We start from the raw sequence: 24,253 nt of genomic DNA on the forward strand, positions 1-24,253 counted from the left end.
GCTCAGTGGCAGACTCGTATGCACCTGGGGGATTTAATACACGACAAGAGTGACATCACAAAGAAGGGACGAATGGTCTGATGGTGGTATTGGAAAATTAGCTCGTTGTATGGGGAAAAATAAAACAAAATCCTGACTTAACCCCTCATACAGAGATGGGCTCCAGGCAGAGTAAAGGTCTAAATGGGATGGCAAAATTATAAAGTTAACATAGGAAAATATTTTTGTGACTTAAGTGCAAGGAAGGATTTCTCAAACAAAAATTCATAAGCACAAAATATCTAAACCAAAACCTGATAAATTTAATTACATCAAAATTAAGGTTTTCTGTTTAATGAAGGTCACCATGGGAGATGTTAGAAGACATGTGACAGAATGGGGGGAGGTATTTGCAGCATCTGAAACCAGGGATTAACATCTGGAAGTCCTGCAATCCAAACAAGATACTTCCCCAATAAAGAAAAATGGTCCGAGGCTTTAAAAGACAATTTCAGAGGAGGAAACGCCTAAAACTAACACATTAGCACATGAAGACACATTTAAAATCATTAGTAATCAGAGAGAGGCATGTTAAATTACAGTGAGATCTCATTGTACCTCTATGAAACTGGCAAACATCAGGAAGGGAGAGAATATCAGCTGCTGGTGGGGTCAAGGGTACCAGGCTCCCCCGTGCATTGTGGGAGGTGGGGAGCATGTAGGTTTCGCTGCCTGGAGAAAAGTGAGGTGCCGCTGCTGAGCCAACCATCCCGCTCCTGGTTATTTACCCCAGAGAAACATTTACTGGTCTAGAAAGGACTCCACCGATGACATGTGTTGCATTACCTGTGGATAATGGAAGTTGATGGCAAAGTAGGGTGTCCACTGCTGGGAGAGTAGAGAGGTAATTATTGTGTGTCCATGGACACACAGCAACTGGGGTGGATCTTAAACACACAGTTCTTAGTGAAAATGTAAGAAATAGAGATATTAATACAATATCATTAACACAAATTAAAAACACCAGGAGTATGCCAAAGAATGCTCATTGGGTGGGGGGGGAGCGCATCAGAATGATGTCTATGTGGGCAGGGAATGGGAGTGGGTAAAGGGGAATAAATCACTTTACAAAGGAAATTAGGTGTTGCATGGGAAAAAAGGGGCAATGAGGCCTATGCTCCATTCCACCAGCCTAACATATCACATTTGCCTTTTCCTCCTCCCTTCCTGGCCTCATCCCAGGTGAATTCCCCACAGAGGTAATCCCAGGGTGAAATCCAGGACTGATGTCCACATGCCTTCTCTGGGGATTTCCCTTGGTCTAATTTATCCTTCACACTTTATTTTTCATGACTACGTAATGTTCCAGCCAGAAGAAAAAATTATTCTTTATTATTGAGAATGAGGTGATTCCTACATTTCCATCAATAACAGCAACTATATAACCTTGTCAGGACATCCGCAGTATTTCTCTGGACCCCGCTGCCCACTACAAGGCAGCATTACAAGTTTTGTGGGCCCTTTCCTTTAAAAACAGAACAGAAAAAATTATATTTTGTGACTGCATTGGTACAAAGACAATTATAATCCTGGGTGGATTCATAATTATATATTATCAGTCTATTCATTTTTTCTTTGGAATTTAAAATAAATTAAAATTAAGCATTTTCATGGGCCACTAACCTAATGGATAAGTTTTCTCTGTCCCATGAGTTATATACTAAACCAGCAGTCCAGCCTGGACTAGAACCAAGACTCAGGGAGCCTGGCACTGTCCACTATGACGGGCAGCCATGCCAGGACCCACACTGGTTTCCATATGTTTTGAAGAAGGCCACATTGACCATGCATGGAGCAGAAGCCGTGGTGTCCTGGTAAATGTTTAACAACTACCTGACGAGAGAAAAAGCCCTAGTCTGTAGCATTTGCCAATTTCTGTGGTGTAAATAATCTCATGGCCAATTTTAAGCTATCAATATGACATCGCTGAAGGAAAAAGATTCAGAGTAGCTCACACATAATATTTTCGTTGTAAAGATGCAATAGGCATAAATGACCTCAAGAGCTCAGATAATAATGAAATGCAGTAAAATAATTAAGAAGGATGAGTTTTGAGTATTTATTACCTTTGTTTTTAATATAATCTATTTACTTATACGTTTTTATAATTTAAATTTTAATAACGCCTGTGTTTGTCAATGGGCTCACAAACATTCCTGAAGTTTAAAAAATCAGCTCTTGCAAGCTGGCACAAGCTGGCTCCAGCCCACCACTGGCTGAGGGACATGTCACAGTGGGTCTTCTGGACCCAGACCTGAGTAGTGTCAAAAGACTACATTTCCCAGAAGCCTCCTCTCCCAGGACCGGCCGTCAGCCTTGAAAGATGTTACCACGGAGACGAGCTAACAGATTGTACAGGCTGTCCTCAGAGGGGTGAGATGGGAGCAGGGGTCTGGGGTGGCTGGACCCTGCCTGGCAGCCTGGCAGGGGGAGGGCGTGGGTGCGGGCGGTAAGGGGGCTTCTTCTATCTGGGAGGCTTTCAGCCGCAAACTTTCTGGGGAAGTTTTCAGCGTGCGTGGGGGGAGGGGCGGGGAGGAGGAGGAGGTTCCGGCTGGGGAGGGGATCCAGGGAAGGGCTTGCAGGTGGGGAGAGCCTCTGGGCAGAGTTCAGCATGTGGGCGGCGGGGGTGGGGGGTGGGGGAGGAGGTTCCGGCTGGGGAGGAGGATCCAGGGAAGGGCTTGTGGATGGGGAAAACCTCTGGGCAGAGTTGGGGAAACTGTAAAGCAGGACTGCCTTCCCCAAACTACACTGTAGCTGGTGAGGCAGCCTGGTTTAAGGAATAAATATTGCAGTTTCTGGCCCAGCTCCACCTCAGATGACGGTGTTCTGTGACCTTGGGCTCAGGGCCCATCTTAGTGGCTGTCCCCCTCTGCACACTGACACCTTGGCCTTCTCCGCTTCTGTGTCTTTCCTTACTCACCCTGCCTCCAACAAACCATCCCTTCTAAACTTTCCCATCTCTTTAGGCCCTTAAGTGCATGGGTTTCAGAGCCAGAAATATACAGGTTCAAACCCCAGGTCTGCTACTTGCTCTGTGACCTTAGGCAGAGCACTTAACCTCTCTAGGCCTCGATTTTCTCCTCTGCAAAGTGGGTATTATAATTATATCTGCCTCATAGGGTCTGTAATGGAAAAACTCAGTTCAGTCTCCCACCTTCTGTGTTTCTCCTTTACCACTCACACAGAACCCTTCACTTTTGACACTTCTGGTCACCAAATGTGTAGGTTTTTCCCCCACCAAGCAATTCCCCATGACATTAGCTGGGTGTCCTACAACTGAGCTCAATTCTGATACTACCTACTTGGAGATAGCGTCAGATCCCCCAGGTTAAGGGCTTAGTCCCACAAGCCTCTTCCCACCCCCACTTCAGATGCCAATGGCAAGTAGTCGGTCCCCAGGTTACCCACAACTTCTGTCTGGCTTGGCTACCATTTGGAGGTTCCCATGACTCCCTCCTTGGGTTCTGTTAGTTTGCTAGAGAGGCACACAGAACTCAGGGAAGCAATTACATTTACCAGTTTATTAAAGGACACGGTAGAGGATACAAATGGACAGGTAGGTGAAGTGATACGCAGGGAGAGGTCTGGGAAGGTCCTGAGAGCGGGAGCTTCTGTCCCTGTGGAGTTGGGATGTGTCATCCTCCCAGGACGTCACCTTCCCAACCTGGAAACTCTCTGAACCCCCTACTATTGGGATTCTATGGAGGCTTCCTCATGTAGGCTTTGTCAATTATTTATTCCATTTCCACTCTTCTCTCCTCTCTGAAGGATGGGGGAGGGGCTGAAAATTCCAAGCTTCTAATCATGGCTTGGTCTTTCTGGTGACATATCCCCATCCAGGAGCCATCCAGGGGCTCACCCAGAGTTGCCGCAATAGGAAAAAAGACGAGTCTGGTGTTCTTATCACTTCGGAAATTACAAGGGGACTGGATCTTTGGTCCACCATAGTGAGGCTGGGCTCTGAAAAGGGCTTCCCTAGGGCACACAAGCACATATGGTATTTCAGTGTGTCCCGCCACATAAAGGTCCCCCACCCTGAGAGCTGACACAGAGCTTGGCCAGGAGAGTGAGGCTGTGTCACTCCCACCTGCCCCTTGTCCAGGTGCCTTAATGGCAGCCCCATTTTTGCCCTCTCTGTGTTCCAAGTTTGGTGATGTTACCTCTTTTTTTTTTCTCTTTCTTACTATTATGAATAATTTTCTTTAAATTTAAACTTACTGGACTTCATAAATATATTTAATAGGAAACTTCATAATACTACAGTTATCCATACAGCATTAACATCACCTGCCAGAAAGAGAAGGTCACTGGCAGAATAAATATACAGAAAACAAAGCAAGGTTGGTAAGTCTGAGCTACCTGCTCCTGCGCTGACAATAGCTCTCAGTCTGTGACCTGCGTTGTCGGATTTAAAGGGCAATTTGCAAGTGTCAGAAATGTGTTACAGGTGTGCTAGCACCACGTGGAGACTTTCTCCTTGATGGAAAGGAAGTTTAGGAGGGACTCGCCTCCTCCCTTCGTGATCTAAACCACCTAAAACCTCCGCCCAGGGACACAGGTGATGTTGGTGGCTCCTTCCTGGTCTGAAGTCGGCCACTCAGAGTGCATTTATTCCTCCTACAGAGACCTTATCTCTAGACAGTCGGAGACACAGCAGATGGAGGTCCTGAAGGAGAAAGTGGAGGAGGAAGAGGAGGCCGAGCGGGCCGAGAGGGCCGAGAGGGCCGAGAGGGCCGAGAAAATGATGAGGCCGATGGAGGTGCGGAAGGAGGACACTACCAGGACGCAGGAGATGCTCAGAGACCTGGAGAGGAAGCTGTCGGAGATTGAGGTCTCCATCCCGGAGAAGTCCTCGTGAGTGCCCGGGGTGGGGAAGGTGGGGGCTTTGGCCCAGCAGCCCCAGTGAAAGTCAGACCAGGGCCAGGCAGCAGGAGAGCCGGGCAGAATGGTGGTACCTGGGCTGGGAGGCAGGACCAGGACATAGAAGGAGGTGGTTAGGAGTGAGGGCTGTACTTTCAGGCTGCCTGGTCCAAGTCCCCACTCTGCCCCTCCCTAGCTGTGTGATCCGGGCAAGTCACTCAGACTCTCTGTGCCTCATTTCCCTCATCTGTTTAAAAGGGCAGCTGATAAGAATGCTACTTCCCTCCTAGGTAGTGGTGAGGATTTAATGAGGACGGGACAGAGCAAAGGCAGCTAAGGTGGATGGAGGGCTCCCTGTGTGCCAGGCCCAGCCTCACACACACTGATGCCACCCCTCTTACGGACACAGGACTTTTACCAAGGATGCTATTGACACCTCCAAGCTGCCCCTTTCCTACCAAAGCAACACGCCCAAGGAGGAACACCTGCTGCAGGTGGCAGACAACTTCTCCCGCCAGTACAGCCACTTGTGCCCGGACCGCGTGCCCCTCTTCTTGTACCCAGTGAACGAGTGCAATGTGCCTGTAAGACTGGGCAGGGCCAGGGGCTGGAGAGCAGAGGGTGGAGGGAGGTGGGCCAGGCACAGACCTCTCGTGGGTCAAAGCTTATATTTCAGTGGCAGCATATAAACTCAAATGTCCACAGGCCCCAGCAGGCCCGCTGTGAGTCACCCCTGGGGGCCTGTGGTGGCTTGGAGCCTGCACACCCCGCCTAAGGGGCAGCCAGACATGCAGTGCGGTCTCCGGCCCCCGAGGCCAGCCCTATGCAGGGAAAAGCTGAGAAATAAGACAAAATGGGCCAGGACCCAAGCACTGGCCTCCTTCCTTCCCGCCCTGTGACCCAGGGCACATCCCCGAGTCTCTCTGGGCCTCAGTTTCCCCACCTGTAGATGGCATGGCAGGGGATGAATCCAAGAGTTGCAAAGCAGCAGCCCATAGGCTGACAGGAACTCACAGGCTGTTTTATCTGGCCCACCTGGTGATTTTTCACCCTGGTATTAGCTACCAGCATTTGAAACTCAGCCATTCCCGTCCAGATCCCTAGTCCCCTCTTCTCTGGATCTGGTAACCCCTGGCCTGCATCTGCCCTGCTGCCGTCAGTGGGGTCTGCACCGGGGCTGCCCCTTAGGTGGGGCCTTCCTCAAATTCACAGGGAGACCCCAGAGGCCTGGCCCCCAGCCCCAGGGTGGTCAAGACAGACCCAGCTCTGCTACTGACTGTGAACCTGAGCAAGTCAGCTCACCTCGCAGAGCCTCGGCTTCCTCATCTGTCAGCGGGACCTGCCTCACAGGGCTGTTGGGGGATCGGAGAGGTGGTGCAGGTCTGGCGGCACCGAGTGGGGCGGTGGTGATCACATCACTTCACCCCGGACAGCACGGGGTTATTCTAGATCTGGGGAGAAGGGCCTTGAGGGATCCCTTCCTCCAACTCCCAAGGCACCGAGGAGGAGCCTGAGGCCAGAGAGCTGCCGCCTCCCCACCCTGAGGTCCCCAGCCTCCTGGGAGCACCGTGGTCTCCTCCCGGGTGGAGCGCTCCCCCCAGGACCTGTGGTCTCTCCCTTTGCAGAAGTTCGTGAGCACGACCATCCGGCCCACACTGATGCCCTACCCTGAGCTCTACAACTGGGACACCTGCGCCCAGTTTGTCTCAGACTTCCTGTCCGCGGTGCCCTTGCCCGACCCCCTCAAGCCGGTAAGCACCACCTGGGGCTGCCATGAGGCCTGAGATGGGAAGCCAGGCGGGTCGGGAGAAGGAGGCTTGGCCAGCCTCAGGACACAGCCCATGAGTCTGGGCAGAGACAGCCGCTTGCCTGAGGTCACACAGCCAGCCTGGTCCCCGGGCTCCCACCTCTTGGGCTGCTTTGCCTCTTTCTGCCTTCAGAGTCTTCCTTTCAGGACTTCGGGAGGTGGGGAAGGAGAGAGAGGGGAGGGCCTGCTGCCCATGGTCCAAGGTCACATCTCTGGGCTTCTGACCAGCTCAATCTCATTAAGAATGGAGGGAGGGAGATGAGGATGCGTACACAGTGGAGAACTGAGAAACAGAGAGAAGAGAAGGATGGAGGTAAAAGGTGAGGGTAACTCTGGAATAAAACCATAAAATGACCAATCAGAGAGCAACAGACCAGAAGCTTCTACATCCCAGACGGTCTTTCACATCAGGAAGTCCATGGTCCCTTGCAATTCTAGGTAAACCTGGATTGCACTTTATGGACACGGCATCTGTGGTTTTCACCCCATTCTTAGCAGGCTCCCTAACCCGACAAAGGGGAGGAGCCCTGCTGGGGCCCAGTCGGCCCCCTGGCCCCAGCGCCCAGCCCTTGCTTAGCAGGGAGGGTGGGTGGGGGCAACCGGGTAGCTATGCTGACCAGCTCGCTGTGCCCAGCCCTCCTACCTGTACTCCTCGACCATGGTGCTCAAGTACCAGGAGGGCAACTGCTTTGACTTCAGCACGCTGCTCTGCTCCATGCTCCTCGGTGCCGGCTACGATGCCTACTGCGTCTACGGCTATGGCTCGCAGGACCTGTGCCACATGGACCTGACTCGGGAGGTGTGCCCACTCACCATGAAGCCCAAGGAGGTGCGGCTGGGCTTATGCTGCCCTCAGCATCACGCAAGACACGCCACCCTTAAAGCCACCTGTCCCTGCCACTTCCGCCCCTGCCCCGGCCCCATCACCAGGCAGCGCTTCAGGAGTTCATATTTCAAACCACTGATGGTTTCTCCATCTTTGGCATCTTAATGCACACAGCCCATTTCTCCATACTGGCTGCTCCTCTCCCCTTGTTGTAACTCAGTTTCGGCTACTGTGTTCCCCGCATTTGTGATTGCCGTATCGCTGATACCTTAAGCCAAATTCTTCCAAATTTATCCTATGCATTTGATAAAAATCCATCCAGCCATTTTCATATAAGGAAAATGCAGACAAACAGACAGACGTTTACTTCTTTTTATTTCCCCCTCCCAGGTAAAAAGGACCTCTTAACAGTACAAAATTCACCAGCCCTCCAGCAGCTGGTGGTTGTGTTTTTATATCCGTTGACTGAGAGCACCATAATGACCCGAGGCTGCTGTGAACACAACACTCTTAAGTGAATTTAACTGTGGGAATCATAAAAGCATCTCTTTGCATTTGGAAAATAGCCATACTACTGGCAGGAAATGCTTTTCATGAGCTGGATTGATTCCAGGACTCTGTGGTCAGGGTCAAGACCCAGTGGGTGTCTGCAGCTCAGGGCAGAGGATCCAGGGGCCTGGGGCATCCGGCATGATGCACACGCACCTGTGTTCTACCTGTGTGAGCACCTGGGGCCCCCGGGGCTGCAGTCTGGTGGAGAAGGAGGGGGAGGTACCAGGTGAGAGCCCTGCCTGCTCTCTCAGGGCCACCTCCCCAGGAAATATGGAACAAAAAAGCTCCTTCACTGCTTTTGGCTCCAAAGGCCTGAGAACTCACATACGGGCCTCTTAGCCCAAATTTTAATTATGAAAATGATATCAATAGCTAATGGATGCTGAGAGCGTTCCAGTCTATAAACAACTCACATGTCCATTGACTTGGTTGCTCCTCTCAATAGTGCTGCGTGGTAGGAGTTATCACTTCTCTTTTACATATGAGTGTGTCGAGATGAAACAATTTTTGTGACCAAAGTCGCATAGCTGGTAAATGGGGACCTGGGAGCTAAGGCCCAGTCTGTCTGACTCTAAACCACGGAGATTCACTGTTTCTTCCTCATAATAGGCCCCCTTATGCAGCCTCTGTGGTGTCCTTTCCTGGACATTTTTCTTGCCACCTAGCACACATTTGTATACGTGTGCGCGCTCGTATACAAATACAAAAACACACACACCCACAAACGCACACGCACGAAGGCTTTGTTCTCTTTCCTAGCCCAGTAAACTCTCACTTCAAGTCAACATATGAAATCCTGCAGTGACAAAATCTGGAAAATCTGACTCCAGGCAATTTGCCCCACTTTCTAGATCAGATCCAGATTGTAGCTAGTCTAGGCCGTGGGGAATGAAGAGGGGAAATCGCATTTCCTGAGCTCCTGCCCGGATGGGCAGGTCAGACGGACATTTTCCTGTCTTTACTTGTCAGAATAACCCTGGGGAAAATGTTCTCATTATTCTCAGTGACTTTTACAGAAGAGCCTGTGGGTAGGGAAGTGGGAGGACTGGCCCATGGTCACAGGTCTGGAGCTGAGGCTCTTTCTACGTTCAGGGTCAGAAAGCCAGCAGGCTCCGGGAGCAGCTGTGCAGGCGGGCCACTGAGGGCTGCTGACCCTTTTTCCCTTGTTGGGTGACAGGTGGTCAAGGAGGAGGAAAAGGCACCACCTAAGAAGTACGCCGTCAAACCGCCCAGGGACCTGACAAGCAGGTTTGAGCGGGAGCAGGAGATTAAAAGGCAGGAGGGAGTCAAGGCCGAGGAGGAGAAGCGGCTGAAGCAGGGGGAGCGCCTCGCGGTGGGTCCGCCATCCTCAGCCCTCAACCCTTGAACTCAGCTCCAGAGGGAGAGTTGCTGGGAATGGGGAAACAGACACGGATCACGAAGGGAGTGTTTATGGGCCCCCAGGTCCAAATCCCCTCCTCCAACCTTCCACCACCCCCCATCTCTGCCCGGCCTTGTGGGAATCCCCAGTGTAGTCAGCCAGCTTCTGGTGACAGAGTTCTAACATCAGACAGCTCTGCCACCTGAAGCAACTCATTTTATGCTGTGCAGTTCTGGTGTCCTTGTTCAGACTCTCACTGAAGATTTACCTACATACACTCTACGTCCATTCTCCCATCCTTCCTTCCATCCATCCATCCTCCAATCTCTCCTTCTATCCACCCACACTCTCATCATCCCTCTCACCTATTTTTCCTCCCTCCCTTCTTTCCTTTCCTTCCATATAGTATTTATTGAGGGTCTACTCTGGTCCGGGCCCTGGGGATGCAATAATGAACATGGCACAGTGACCCTTTGCCCAGAGGGATGCAGACAATGAAGCCACATGGTGTCCCTCTATCTTTCTTTGGATGAAATCTCACCCAGAATCACAACATGGAAAGACAGTAAATCCCAGATACCCTAGAGCTCTAAAAGGTCAAGTTTGTAAACCACAGGTCGAGTCAGATCCTCCCATTTTATTGATAAGAAGATGGGTTCAGAGGTGGGGTGATGTCCCTAAGGCCACAAAGCCAGCCAACAGTGCGGTGTGGATCAGCATTCAGTTCTCTCGCCAGTTCCCCAGCCCCAGGGAGATGTTTGGGCCCCTGATGGCCCCCTTCCCATCCATCTGGCTCATGGTCACCCACCTTTTCCATGCAGGAGCAGGAGAGTGCAAAGACCGACCCCCTGCATGGCCTGCGGGTACACTCCTGGGTCCTGGTGTTGTCGGGGAAACGTGAGGTGCCCGAGAGCTTTTTCATTGACCCGTTCACTGCACGCAGCTACAGCACCCAAGACGACCACTTCCTGGGAATAGAGAGCCTCTGGAACCACAAGAACTACTGGGTCAACATGCAGGACTGTTGGAACTGCTGCAAGGTGCTGGGCGGGGCCTGGGCGGGTATGGCTGGCACAGTGGGGTGAAGGCAGGTGTGACCTGTGGGGAGATCTGGCCACCAGGCCAAGAGGGCTTTGGACTTTCCCTGTAGCTGAGTGCCCAGGGCCCACTCCTTTGCCCATACATAATCGTTTCAGTATGATTATTGTCGCTCTTTTGGTTTGTATATTCTTATAAAATGTGGATTGTTAGTTCATCTGATTTTTTTAAATGTTGTATTGAAGTGCAATACACATGCAGGAAAGTGCACTCATCCTACACGTCCAGCTCAATGAATTTCCATACATACATATGTATAAAAAACTCAGTGCCATTTAGAGAAGTTGAAAATACGTGCACACAGTTGGAGGGAGGTTGTAACTGGATACCAGGGGACTTTCTGGGGTCCGGACAATGTTCTGTTTCTTGATCCGGGGGCAGGGAACCTGGGTGCACCCAATTTATGGAAATTCATTGAGCTGTATGCAAATAAAAAGAGAGACAGGCTCCAGGCACCAAGTCCTGTGCTCTTTTGTTATTTCCAAGGTCCTCCATTTACAACCAGGCCAGTTTCCCAAAGGTAGGTCCTGGGCCCCTCGCCACCTATACCGAAGTGAACATCTCCGAGGGACTGCTGTCGCCCCCGTGTGGGAGGCGGGCAGATTTGATACACGTTCAGATGCACCTGCCTTCAGCAAAGGAGACACAGCCAGCCCCCAGCCTCCCTGAGCCCCTGAGTCCAGGGTGGCTCGGTCCTCAATGACCTCACAGGGTTGTGGAAAATAACATTCGGTAGGTGCTTAGAATAATCCCATGCTGTTCAGTAAAGGTTAGCTAGCGTTACTGTCATTTTAGAGAAAGAACGTCTTCCTCAACACAGATGGGGCAGAGCCCAGACCACCTCCCCCAGAGTCCAAGCTCATAGCCACCACAGTGGTCAGAGCCCTCTGAGGGATAACAGCCCTTTGCAGGCCGCTGCAGTCCTCCTTTGGCCCTCTTCTGGGTGGAAGTTCCTTCAGCCTCCCCCCAGCACACCCTGTACCAGTGCCAGGTGGAGGAAATTTATATCAGGGATAATAGAAGTTATGAGACGAAAATGGAAGGGTGGCCTGGTGGGAAAGTGAGGCCAGAGGGGCAGTACTGCATCACCAAGTGAGGGCACGAAGAAAGAGACCGTGACACTGGCTGTCACTTTTACTGCCCCATGAGCACAGGAGCGGTTGCTTTGTTCCTTCAAAGAACCTTGATTTTTTTTCTTCCTATTTTTTGGCCACGCCACGTGGCATGTGGGATCTTAGTTCCCTGACCACGGATTGAAACTGCACCCCCGTCATTGGAAGCGCAGAGTCTTAATCACTGGACCACCAGGGAAGTCCCCTTCAAAGAACCCTGAAATGGCCTTGGAGTGAGGCACCATGCAGAGACTGGGATGTCGTAGTTGTCCCTTCGTTTATGCTTTTCCTATAGAGATAGAACTTTAAGATAAAGCAGCAAAACATCTAACTACCGCTTACTACTTACAAAAGTGACAGAATGGGGAATTCCCTGGCTGTCCAGTGGTTGGGACTCCGAGCTTTCATTACTGAGGGCCGGGGTTCAATCCCTGGTTGGGGAACTAAGATCCCACAAGCCCCATGGTGCAGCCAAAAAAAAAAAGTGACAGAACAGAGGACATGATTTTAAGAAATTCAAATGTCTGTGTAATGTGATTCCTCTCCACGAAGCCTGGACTATTGGCTGTTAAATCTACAAGCAGTTCTTTCCCTCACTACCCTCCCCCATCGTGTACCCCTCCCACCTCCCAGCAGAGCCCTCCAGGACTCAGGACAGTGAGGACTATAGCATTAGGACTGGCGTCGGGGGAGCTTCATCTTGAAACCATTGTGGGCAGCGTCCATCTTGGAGTTGGGAGCGGGGGCACACCACCCCGGGGAGGTAGACGGGGATATGGTGCTCCCCACCTGCTGGGAGTTATTCGGCAGGTGAGCCCAGGCTCAGGTGGGCTGGACTGAAAATAGGTGAAGGACCCACACCAGGGAAGAGAAATTCGCACTTCCCTCTTCTGTGTGCATGTCTAGTTCCCTTCCTGCTGGCACGGGGTGAGAACGATGAACCTGCCATTTCCCTGCCTGTACAATCTCTCTGGCTTGCGTTTGCTCTAAACACTGCCCGGGTGCCGCTCTCCCCCGACAATGTAGACTGACCTCCACATCCAGGCCATCCCAGGCCAGAGAGTTTCCAAGTCTCTCACAGAGACCAACACAGGAAGGGAGTCTCAGCCCCCCTGGGGCCTCGGTCTCCCTGTGGGGATGAGAAGGGCAGGTGTGGACGCTCAGAGGCGGCCTGGAGCCACATTCTACCCCCCTGAGACCCAGCCTGGTGCCTTCTCCCCCTGGGCATGGCTGTTCCCTGCCCCCCATGGAGCAGGAGGGGGCATGGCAACTGTGGAGGGCTCTCAGCGATCCCTTCCTCCACCAGGACCTGGTCTTTGACCTGGGAGACCCTGTGAGGTGGGAGTACCTGCTCTTGGAGACCGACAAGCCTCTCCTGTCCCTGACTGAGGAGGAGGACGACGGGACGAACGATGACGATGATGCGGAAAATCTGGTGAGCCTCTGAGGGGTGGAGGCCGGGGAGTGGAGGGGACTTGACAACCTGTCTTGCTTCGGGCCAGCCTGACACATGTCCCCGCCACGTGTATGGGTATGGCGTGGGGGGCAGTCCACATAGACCAATTATAGATTCCTCAAAGCAGAAGGGCCTGGGCCATGCCCTCGTTTTACAGATGGGCAGACTGAGGCCCAGACAGGTCCAGTGACCTGCCCAGGACCCCCCAGTGGTGCAGGGGAGGGCTGGGACTTGCATTCAGGGGTTGCCCTGCGCCTAGCGAACATGCCCCTTGGAGGAGGGCGATAAGACCCTCTCCACAAGCCAGGGGAGCCCCAGGGCCAGCCATTCCTCACATCCAGGCCTTTCCTGCGTGGTCACCATGATCCTCCACACACACTTCCAGGCCTTTCTTGTCCATCCAGTCAGCCCTTCTGAAGGTCATTGGCCTTGTCATCTCTGATCTCCTAGTCAGGGGCCGTCAGGCAGGTCTGCATGAGGCCCTGTGCGTGGAAGTCAGGAGTCCGGAGGCCTTCACTATTGGCTCTGACATCTTGGGCAAACTTCCTAAATGTTGGAAGCTTCAGTTTCAGCGTCTGCATGTGAAATGGGGGAGTGGGTTGGTTACATTCATGGTAGTAGTAAGTGACGTATTCATTTGCTAGAATTGCCAAAACAAAGTACCACAGACTGGGTGGCTTAAGCAATAGGAATTTATTTTCTCACAGCCCTGGAGACTGGAAGTCAGGGTGTTGGCAGGGTTGGTTTCTCCTTGGCTTGTAGATGGTGCCTTCTCCCTGTGTCCTCAGCCTCTTCCCTCTGTGCGTGTCTGTGTTTTAATCTCCTCTTCTTATAAGGACACCAGTCGTATTGGATTAGGGCCCAACCTAATGACCTTAGTTTAACTTAATTACCTCTTTAAAGATCCTATCTCCAGGGACTTCCCTGGTGGTGCAGTGGTTAAGAATCCACCTGCCAATGCAGGGGACACAGGTTTGAGACCTGGTCCGGGAAGATCCCACATGCCACAGAGCAACTAAGCCCGTGTGCCACAACTGCTGAAGCCCGCGCACCTAGAGCCTGTGCTCCACAACAAGAGAGGCCACTGCAATGAGAAGCCTGTGCACCACAGCGAAGAGTAGCCCCTGCTTGCCGCAACAGCCCGCACGCAGCAATGCTGCCAAAAACAAATGTTTATTAAAAAAAAATAGAAAAAAAAGATCCTATCTCCAAATATAGTCACATTCTGGGGTGCTGGGTGTTAGGACATGTGAATTTTGAGGGTACACAATTCAGCCCATAGGTAACACGCATATGCCCCTTTCTCAGTGCCAGTAGGTGCTTAACTTAAATTAACTTGTCTAAGTCTTCACAACTACCCGGCGAGGTGGGTACTAGTATTATCATGCCCCATTTTACTGATAGGAAGACTTACACACAGAGGGGTGAAGTAACGTACCCAAAGTTACACAGGCAGTAAGTGACAGAACTGGGATTTGAACCTGGGATTTGACAGTCTGGCTCCCAAGTCTGGGTTCTTAAAGGTGGTTCTGTTCTACCTCCTGGGACTGCTTGAGGACAAAGTGAGACCACTGGTGTGATGTGCTTGGCATAGCTGTGTAGACCCACCTGCACATGGTGTTGAGTGTTGCCAGCGTCCTCATGTCCGGAGACCAGAGAGCCTCCTCCCCTGTGCAGTAAATCCTGGGGCACTGGCGCCCCCTGCTGACCTCAAAATGTGAACAGATCAGCTGAGCAGGCATCAGAGGTCTGAGCAATTTGGTGGGGAGAAAAGTTCTAAATTGAGAAAATCTCATCCAAGTTTCTGTGGTTACCTAACCTGAGGACCATTTGTCTAGACCAGGCCTTATTTGCCAGATGGGGAAACTAGGCTCAAAAAGAAAAAAAATAATAAGGGCAGCCAGGCAGTGTCCCAAACCCTTATGTACCTTTATCAGTCAATCCTCCCAAAGGGTTCAGTTTACAGTTAGAAAACTGAGGCTTAGGGGTCCTGGGCAAGTCCCTTAACTGCTTTGAGTCTCAGTTTGTTTGTTTGTTTTTTTAATTTTATTTATTTATTTATGGCTGTGTTGGGTCTTCGTTTCTGTACGAGGGCTTTCTCTAGTTGCGGCAAGTGGGGGCCACTCTTCATCGTGGTGCGCGGGCCTCTCACTATCGCGGCCTCTCTTGTTGCGGAGCACAGGCTCCAGACACGCAGGCTCAGTAGTTGTGGCTCACGGGCCCAGTTGCTCCGCGGCATGTGTGATCCTCCCAGACCAGGGCTCGAACCCGCATCCCCTGCACTGGCAGGCAGACTCTCAACCACTGCGCCACCAGGGAAGCCTGAGCCTCAGTTTTAATGAAGGGTCTGTGGCTTTCCTTGTGCCTCTGTTGACAGAGGGAAGGTGGGGCATGCAGGGCAGGGTGTTGCTGTCCTTGCTGGGCACCAGGTGGGTACAGGGAGGAGCTGACTCCTCCTCTCTCCCCCCTGTCTTGGGTCAAGCCAGGTCAGAACTGCTCGAGACCTCTGGGCTCCCCTGGGGGAGCTGACGAGCCACCCCAGCTTGGCCCTGGGGGATGAGGCAGAGGCTCTGACCGTAACTCCGGGTCCACGGCCCAGCCCTGATCAGAACCACCACCCCACCCCCACTTCTCCCAACAGGGCAAGGAGGATGAGGATAAGAGCTTCGACATGCCGTGCTCGTGGGTGGAGCAGATTGAGATCTCCCCAGAAGGTATTGCACTTTCACTGTTTCTGGGCTTCTGGGGATGTCTGTGGCAACAACTAGACAGGGGGATACCAGCAGAGGCTGCCTTGGTCCCTCATTTCCGCCCCCATGGCCTGCTTTCTGCTGCAACCTCTTCATTTCTTCCCTCTCAACATACGCACTCAGCTCTGCAGCCTGGGGCCTGACCCCAGTGTGGCATACAGGACAGGGCTCAGTTAACCCAGCCAGGATGATGGAGTGTGGCTGGTGATGGAGGACCGAGGACCAGGACACAGCTGTTCCCATCCCTCACCCCACTCTGCCAGGAGGAGACTGTGCACAGTACCCAGAGGGCACAGGGGGTCTCAGGACCAAAAAGGGGCAGGCAGGGAAAGCAGGGGGACAGGCACGCTTGTGCCCCATGCCAACCTCTGCTGGCTGCTGAGGTTCCCGTGGGGGAGTGCCTAGACCCATGGGGAGGGTCCAGGCCATCCCAACAGGGTAGGAAGGGCTAAAGAGGGTGTCCTGGGAACCCAGGGGGTTGGAGGCTAGGGTGGGGGGCAGAAAGGGCTTCTGGGAGGAGAGGTCATGGGAACTAAGTTTTAAGGGATCAGAAGAAGTCAGCCCAGTAAGGGCAGGAGGGGATGGTGTTTCCAGCCAAGGCCTGGCAGTGAGAGTGTGGTGTGGTCAGGCTCAAGCTGAGATCTCCTCCAGGGCAGGAGCCACCCCTGGTGACTCTTCCTGTGCCTCCATGGAGCAGGTTTGAGGGCTGGAGGAGCCTTGCAGACAGCACAGTGCACAGAGGCTGACGAGTGGCTGGGGGGCTGGGGGAGCTGGCCCTCCCTTCCCCCAATCTGGGGAGGAAGGACCCCAGCCCACTCTGTGTCTGCAGCGTTCGAGACCCGCTGCCCAAACGGGAAGAAGGTGATACAGTACAAGAGGGCAAGGCTGGAGAAGTGGGCCCCGTACCTCAACAACAACGGCCTCGTGTGCCGCCTTACCACCTACGAGGACTTGGAGTGTAAGGGGGCAGCCCTGGCTGCGGGGAGCAGGAGAGCTGGGTCCCCCAACATGTCACATGACCTCGGTCATGTCACTGCCCCTCTCTTGGTGTGAGTGTGGGCCCTGCTGGCCTCCGTGTGCTGGGAGCGGTGGGATGGAGGCTGAGGGAGCTGGCCTGGCTGCTTCAAGCACGCATTGGGGCCTACAGGTACCAAGATTTTGGAGATAAAGGAGTGGTTCCAGAACCGGGAGGATATGCTGGAGCTGAAGCACATAAACAAGGTCACGGGCCTGAACATCGACTACTTCAAGCCGGGCCACCCCCAGGCTCTGCGTGGTGCGTAGACCCCACTGCTAGGCCAGCTCTGTGCCCAGGTTGGGGGCCTCACGTGCTCCTTAGAGCAGCCTCCATGCAGCTGGCATGTAGTGGGAGGAACCAGTATCCACGTATTGACAGGGTTCGTGGGCGGCAAGCAACAGAAAGGGTCTCTTCCTCCCTAGGCAAAGCAGACACGTGGGAGGTAAGGGGAAACACAGAAAATCCGAGGAAACGTTGACAGGTTTCTTCCAGGAAAGGCAAAGCAGGGCCGCAGCCTATGCTGTGGCTGGGATCGGGCACCCAGTGGGGGCCACATTTACAGGGGTTAGGATGCTGAGCAAGAAAACCAACAAGTGTCCCCCAAGACTGATGCAGAGGGCAGAAGTATGGAGGTGCAGACACGGCCACGAGCCCGGGAGGCTGGGAAGGGAGGGAAGAACACGTCTTGGGAATTAACAACCTGATCCAAGAATTCACAAAAGAAAAACATAGGGTCAATATACATCTAAAATCATGACCGTCCTTGCTTGGTGGTTGAAATTTAAAAAAAAGAAAGAAAGAAACTAAATCAATAAGGGACCATCTTACAACGCTTATGTTGGCAAAGATGAAAAAAAATGGTCCTACCAGGTGTAAGCAAGTGAATCCCTGTCACTGCTGGTATGACAGCAAACTGGCGCAACTTTTCTGGAGAGCAGTTGGGCAAAACAATCAATAATAGCTTTAAAATATGTAGGCTTTTTGACCAGCAGTTCTACTGCTCAGCAAAGAGCAGGCAAGGACAAAAAATGCAAACTGCAGATGTTCATCATGGTGTTGATCATAGCAAAAAAGTTGGAAGCAGCCTGAATACCCAGCGCTGGGACACTGGTTACGTACTAACGCTTCTCCCTGGGGCCAGGGGCCGGGTTATCAAGCCAGGGGCCAGAGCTCCTAGTGCTCAGCCAGCCCTCTCCACGGCCCCTCCCCCGGCAGCGCACTCATACACGTCCATGCAACCCGAGATGGACCGCGTCATGGAGTTTTATGAAAAGGTCCGCGTGGACGGCCTGATCAAACGGGAGGAGACGCCCAGGACAATGACAGAGTACTACCAAGGGCGGCCCGACCTCCTCTCCTACCGCCATGTCAATTTCGGGCCCCGGACCAAGAAGTTGGCTCTGAACAGTGCAGAGTCAAACCCCCGGCCCGTGGTGGTGAGCACTCGCTGGGACTGGGGACAGGGTGCCCACTCCCTCTGGTGGGCCAAGATTACCCCTGGAGGGGAACAGCCCTGACTCCCTCCGGGGAAACTTCTTTACTGAGCGACCTTTCCAGTTTTACCAAACACACAGTCTCAGGTCTGACTGATGCCAGACGGTGCCCTCGGCCGCTAGGCCAGGGAGGTATTATTTCCTTACTGTTATAAAAAAATACACACGCGTGGGCTTCCCTGGTGGCGCAGTGGTTGAGGGTCCGCCTGCCAATGCAGGGGACACGGGTTCGAGCCCCGGTCTGGGAGGATCCCACATGCCGCGGAGCGGCTGGGCCCGTGAGCCATGGCCGCTGAGCCTGTGCGTCCGGAGCCTGTGCTCCGCAACGGGAGAGGCCGTGGCAGTGAGAGGCCCGCGTACCGCAAAAAAAAAAAAACCACACTCGTGACTAAACATTTAGAAAACATGTAAAAATGTAACAAGTAAAAATAACTCAGAATGCCAACTCAGATATTACCACATATTAATAGGTTTGGTTTTGAGAATCTTTTTTAACTTAAGATTTGTGTGTGTGTGTGTGTAGGTAGAATTCCTGTATCACCCTCTTAACATTAAAATGTGAGATTTTTTTCTCCATATTACAAATTATTTGCAACCTATGTTTAACGTCTGAATAGCAAAGAAGCTCTTTCTAGCAGAAAGGGATGTCTAGCTATAGAGCAGGCTGCCTGGAAAGGTGGTGAGCTCCCCATCTTGTGGAGGGAGCTAGAGAAGAAATCCAGCACCATCCAGGGCTGGAGTGGCCAGACACCGAGAACCCCTGGGGCCTTGAGAGCCATTGTTTAGCTGGGAGGGGCTGTCCACATGACCCCCCAAATGACCCCAGACCCCAGCATCCCTGAGTGTCCTTTGTTCCTGTCATCGGGTCAGGCAGGCACAGAAATCCCTTCCCACCTCCCATCCTTTGCATGTTCTGGCCTGCCAGAAAATCACAGAGCGATTCTTCCGCAACCCTGCGAAGCCTGCGGATGAAGACGTGGCAGAGCGCGTGTTTCTGATCCTGGATGAGCGCATCCAGCTGCGCTACCACTGCCGCGAGGACCACCTCACGGCCTCCAAGCGTGAGTTCCTGTGGCGCACGGAGGGGGACAGCAAGGGCAACAAGATCATCATGACGCCTGACATGTGTCTCAGCTTTGAGGTGCGCCTGGGGGCCGTGGCGGGCAGGGGCAGGTGGGGGTGGGGTGAGGAGAGAGCCCTGGGGCCCTCTGTCCTGTCCCAGCAACTTGGGAGAACTGGGATAGAAAGTCCTGGTTCCCAGCCTGGAAATTCATCTCTGCCCCTTGGGAACATCAAGAGCTCCCACGTGGGATACTTCTCTTTGAGCGCCTCTGAAAATCTTCCTCTTTTCCACCAAGAAAGACAACCCAGCTGGCCTCCACTACTCATTGTCCCTGCCCCCGCAGTCCTGGGCGAGAGCAGATCCTGGGACCAAGGCTGGAGTAGATCTCACCACCTCCACAGGGCTGGTTTTCCTGGTTCAGATTCTCACTCTCCTGGCACATTCCTTAGCCCCTCTGAGTCTCCAGTCCCTCTTTTATTATTAGCTGTGTTTTTATAGATGAAGAAACAGGCCCAGGGAGGGCAATTCCCTGGCAGTCCCAGTGGTTAGGATGCTGCGCTTCCACTGCTGGGGGTACAGATTCGATCCCTGGTCGGGGAACTAAGATCCCTCATGCCACGGCACAAAAAAAGAAAAGAAAAGAAAGCAACAGGCCCAGAGAGGTTAAGCAACTTCCTTGAGGTTGCACAGCTAGAAAAATGGCAGGGGAAGATTTGAACCCAGGAGGTCTGGCTCCAGAATCTGCCTACAACCCCAGCCATTGCTGCTTCTCCGTGTCACTGTGGTGGTTGTTCCAGGTGGAGCCCATGGAGCACACCAAGAAGCTTCTCTACCAGTACGAGGCCATGATGAAGCTGAAGAACGAGGAGAAGTTGGCCAGGCATCAGGCTTGGGAGTCAGAGCTTGAGGTCGGGTCCCAAGGGAGAGTGGGCAGATGGGAGGTAGCAGGGGTGGGGGTGTGTCTTCACCACGTCCGCCCCCACTTCCCAATTCAGGTGCTGGAGATCCTGAAGCTTCGGGAGGAAGAGGAGGAGGCGCACGCGCTGACCATCTCCATCTACGACACCAAGCGCAACGAGAAGAGCAAGGAGTATCGGGAGGCCATGGTGAGCCTTGCTCCCTGGCCCAGGCCCTGGCTTTCCCTGACCCCTCCCCCAGCCACACTCTCTGGCCTCCAGGGTGCTGAGAATGATCAGGGATTCTTTCGGAGAGCCCTTTATAGGGGATGAAGTTATCGACACCGTGGTGGTCGTCCTTGCTGCTGAGCTGACCATTTCCATGCGTCACCCCAAAGAGCACTCAGGATGCAAGCCAAGTCTCCCCCACTTCCAGGGGCTGTGGCCAAGCCAAGACCTCTACTGCACGAGGAAAGAATGAAATTTGTGTGCCCACCTCCACCTGGGGCTCCCCTGGAGGTTGCGACCTGGCCCAGTAGCTCTCACAGCTGACTCTGGCCTCAGGCCTGAGTTATCCGACCCCTGCGCATAGGCCGTTCACGTTACCGCCTCAGGTTGCGAGACCCAGCTTGGTTTTCGAGGCCAGCTTCTAAATCCCCTTCACTAACCAATTGGTTGAGGTTGGCGAGACAGGACAGGGCATCAGATGTCTGGTTCTCAGACTCCCAGGGCTGGGCATCGGCCCCCACATCTCCAACTTCACTGGCCCCTGGCTGCCAACACAGGACATAGATAAGGCCCCAGGGTGGAAGAGAACAAGGGACTCACCAGCAGTTTTTGATTTAACATCATTAACAAGCACTCTTTATTACCACTTACTCAGCATCTGCTGAGTGTTGGGTGTTCTGGGGCTCAAGTAGAGACACGTGAATTCACGTTAAGACACGAGAGTTGGCTGTTACCAATAATCGCGGCTACAAGAGACAGCACAGGCCCCTCGGAGGCCTCAAGCACTTCTGGGTTTGAGGCCTGGTTTTGTGCGGTCACATGTTGATGAAGAGGACCCCCCCCCGGCCCCCTCTCCACAGGAGCGCATGATGCACGAGGAGCACCTGTGGCAGGCGGAGGCCCAGCTGGACTACCTGGCCCCGTTTCTGGCACAGCTCCCACCGGGAGAGAAGCTGACGCGCTGGCAGGCCATGCGCCTCAAAGATGAGTGCCTCAGTGACTTCAAGCAGCGGCTCATCGACAAGGCCAACCTCATCCAGGCCCGGTTTGAAAAGGTGCTGCCAGGGCCCTGGCAGGGGAGGGGACCTCAGCGTCCTCAACCAGAAAACGGGCCCAGGGCTGTTTGCTCACCATCTCAGACTTGTGAGGGACTAATCGGGGCAGGGGAAGGATGTCAGTGCTTGGGGTGTCCAAATGACCGAGTTGTCCTTCCTCACACTTGTTCATTGGGTGGAAGGGTGGATGGAGGGAGGGAGGGAGGGAGGGAGCAGTGGGTGGATGGATGGAGCCTTATAACAGCTCCTAGTCCTTGACCCATTTCTGTTGGTCAGGTACACACCATACAGTTCCCACGCATTCTCTTAAGCTTCACAAAGAGCTCTGTGGTGGGGGAGTGGGTTTTGCAGACAACAAATTGGAAGCTCTGAAAATGTACCTTGACCAGAGTCACATGACTTTCAGTCTTGACCCCCGCTCTAACCTCGTGGACATGATATCCCTCTAAACAAGACTCCAGTGGCTCCAGGCCTGTGCTTCTCTGGCTCCTGTCAGTAGGGGTAGTGGGTCCAACCCTTGTAGGGATTTCAGCCTGCAGCCTGGCTAAGAGTCAGTCGTCATCAGCCCTCCTGCTCTCTCTTCCCTGTGCCCACAGGAGACCCAGGAGCTGCAAAAGCAGCAGCAGTGGTATCAGGAGAACCAGGTGACCCTGACGCCCGAGGATGAAGACTTGTACCTGAGTTACTGCTCTCAGGCCATGTTCCGCATCCGCGTCATGGAGCAGCGGCTCAATCGGTGAGGAGACGGAGGAGCTGAGAGGACCCACTAGGAGCCTTGAGCACTAGCTTTGTAAGCCTTTACCACCTCTCATTCCTCCCCTGATTTCAGACACAAGGAGCTGGCCCCACTGAAGTACCTGGCTCTGGAGGAAAAGCTCTACAAGGACCCACGCCTGGTGGAGTTACTGAAAGTCTTTGTTTGATGCTTCTCAGTCCCCACACCTGTGGTCCTTTGCCCCTCCTGAGGCCTCAGTGAAGCTGCCAGAGAAAGAAACCTCCCCCAAAGCCTGGCCCACGTGCTCCCTATGCCCAGCTAATGACCATCCACTTGGGTGCCTGGCCTCGCTGCTGCACCACCTCCCTGCAGCCATCTGTTCCTGCTTCTCCTGATTTTCCTGTAAATAAACACTTGTAATTTGCCATTTGTACCTCATGGTTCACAGGCCCCAGCACCAGCCTTTTTCTCCTTCCCTTCTTTATCTATGGCCTGGGACCACCTTTACAAGGCTTATTTAATACAGCAATGCCATCCCCATTTCACAGATGGCTAATTAGTGGCTGATAAGAAGAGGCACTGGGATCCAGTCCCTTGAAGTCTAGCGTCAAGACCCCAAGTTCTGGGGCACACACCTTGGGCTTGCCATTCCCACTCTGTGAGCTGGGCCACCCTAGCCGTGGTGGTGGTGGTGGTGGTGGTGGGGGGTGGGGGGGGTGGGGGGGGTATGCGATGACGCTCATTTTGCAGACAAGAAACTGGAAGCTCTGAAAATACACCTTGTTCAGAGTATGTGTCTGTCTAAGTCTTAACCCCAGCTCTGACCTCATGGGCATGATATCCCTCTAAACATGGTTCCAGTGGCTCCCTCCCAAGACATTTTTGTGACCCCTGCCTCTGTTCCTCTGACTTCCGTGGGTAGCGGCCCCAATTCACGGCGGGTCACGACACTTCCCTCAGCCCACTCCACCCACGAGTCCCAAACGAAGTCGGCCTTTCTCGGGTTCCAGGTTGGTGGTCCGCCTAAGGATTCAGCCGACTCATCCATTCATTGAGGCCGAGGCCATAGGGGCTTCCCTCCAGGGCTCCACGACTGACTCGGACCCGGAATCAGACTCCGTTTCCCTCTATGCCTCCTGTGGGGGATTCAAGCCGGCGTCCGAGCCAGGGAGGGGCGTCAAAGTCTTCAGAGCACGGAAACGCTGCCCACGAGCAAAGGTAAGAAATAGGAATTACCGCAAAGTGCTGACTAAGGCCTCGTCCCCGCTTCGCTCCAATCCAAGATGGAAGGTCCGAGGCGTCACGCTGCTCCCGAAGTCCCGTTCCCATTGGCTATCCTGGAATTGGTTTTCCAATAATGCGGACGCTGATTGGTCAATCTGGGACGGTTGCTAAAGGGATTGGCGCAGCAGCCCTTGGAGGGCGTCTTAAATTTTGAAAATGCAAACTAGGTTCGCGGAAGAGATGGAAAGGGGAGGGCAGGGAAATCTTGAGGCGGAGGCGGGATCAAGGACACGGCAGCTCGCATTGGTTCATTAGAGGCCGAGGGGCGGTGCTTGAACACTCCTTCCTCGTGATTAGTCCAATTCAGGAAAAGGGGGCGGGCACTAAGGAAAAGCGGCAGAAGCGCCTGCTTCTATTGGTCAAGCCCGGAGGGGGTTGGGGCGCTCGCGGCGGCTGATTGGTGTGAGAGGTGAGGAAGGCGAGGCTCTGAGCCGGAGGTTTTGTTGTGAGGGTCGGTTGTCAAGCAGCGGCCAATCAGGCCAGGGGATGGAGGCAAGTGGGGGTCGCGCCTGGAGCGGAGCCTCGGCCTCCAGAGCCGCAGCTGCAGGTGGAGTGGACGCGGCGCCGAGGGGGCAAGGAAGCGAGGGGAGGATGAGCCCGGGGCTGGGCTGAGCCAGTCGGGACCGGGACAGGCTGCGGCG

At 53.5% G+C, this 24,253-nt stretch overlaps 1 protein-coding gene across 1 annotated transcript; it reads left to right on the top strand.

Annotated features, from left to right (window-relative positions):
- The first annotated feature begins 4,670 nt into the window (after nt 1–4,670).
- On the top strand, nt 4,671–22,751 carry DRC7 (dynein regulatory complex subunit 7). The gene is made up of 17 exons (XM_065898915.1): nt 4,671–4,893; nt 5,309–5,483; nt 6,525–6,650; nt 7,341–7,535; nt 9,262–9,417; nt 10,266–10,484; nt 12,961–13,089; nt 15,752–15,824; nt 16,690–16,818; nt 17,008–17,136; nt 18,094–18,314; nt 19,297–19,512; nt 20,232–20,342; nt 20,430–20,540; nt 21,419–21,613; nt 22,210–22,349; nt 22,443–22,751. Exons 1-17 carry the CDS (start codon nt 4,697–4,699, stop codon nt 22,534–22,536), a joined length of 2,616 nt encoding a protein of 871 aa, XP_065754987.1. The 5' UTR covers nt 4,671–4,696; the 3' UTR covers nt 22,537–22,751.
- The last annotated feature ends 1,502 nt before the right edge of the window (nt 22,752–24,253 follow it).

The sequence above is a fragment of the Phocoena phocoena genome, chromosome 20, assembly GCF_963924675.1.
Source record: "Phocoena phocoena chromosome 20, mPhoPho1.1, whole genome shotgun sequence".
Classification (NCBI taxonomy): Eukaryota; Metazoa; Chordata; class Mammalia; order Artiodactyla; family Phocoenidae; genus Phocoena; species Phocoena phocoena.

What these genes read in the sequence shown, in the direction of transcription:
- DRC7 (XM_065898915.1), top strand. Translation starts at nt 4,697, where the DNA reads ATGGAGGTCCTGAAGGAGAAAGTGGAGGAGGAAGAGGAGGCCGAGCGG. An exon ending in TCACCATGAAGCCCAAGGAG is followed by an intron (nt 7,536 to 9,261) that starts GTGCGGCTGGGC and finishes GTTGGGTGACAG; the next exon opens with GTGGTCAAGGAGGAGGAAAA. An exon ending in TCCAGGCCCGGTTTGAAAAG is followed by an intron (nt 21,614 to 22,209) that starts GTGCTGCCAGGG and finishes CTGTGCCCACAG; the next exon opens with GAGACCCAGGAGCTGCAAAA.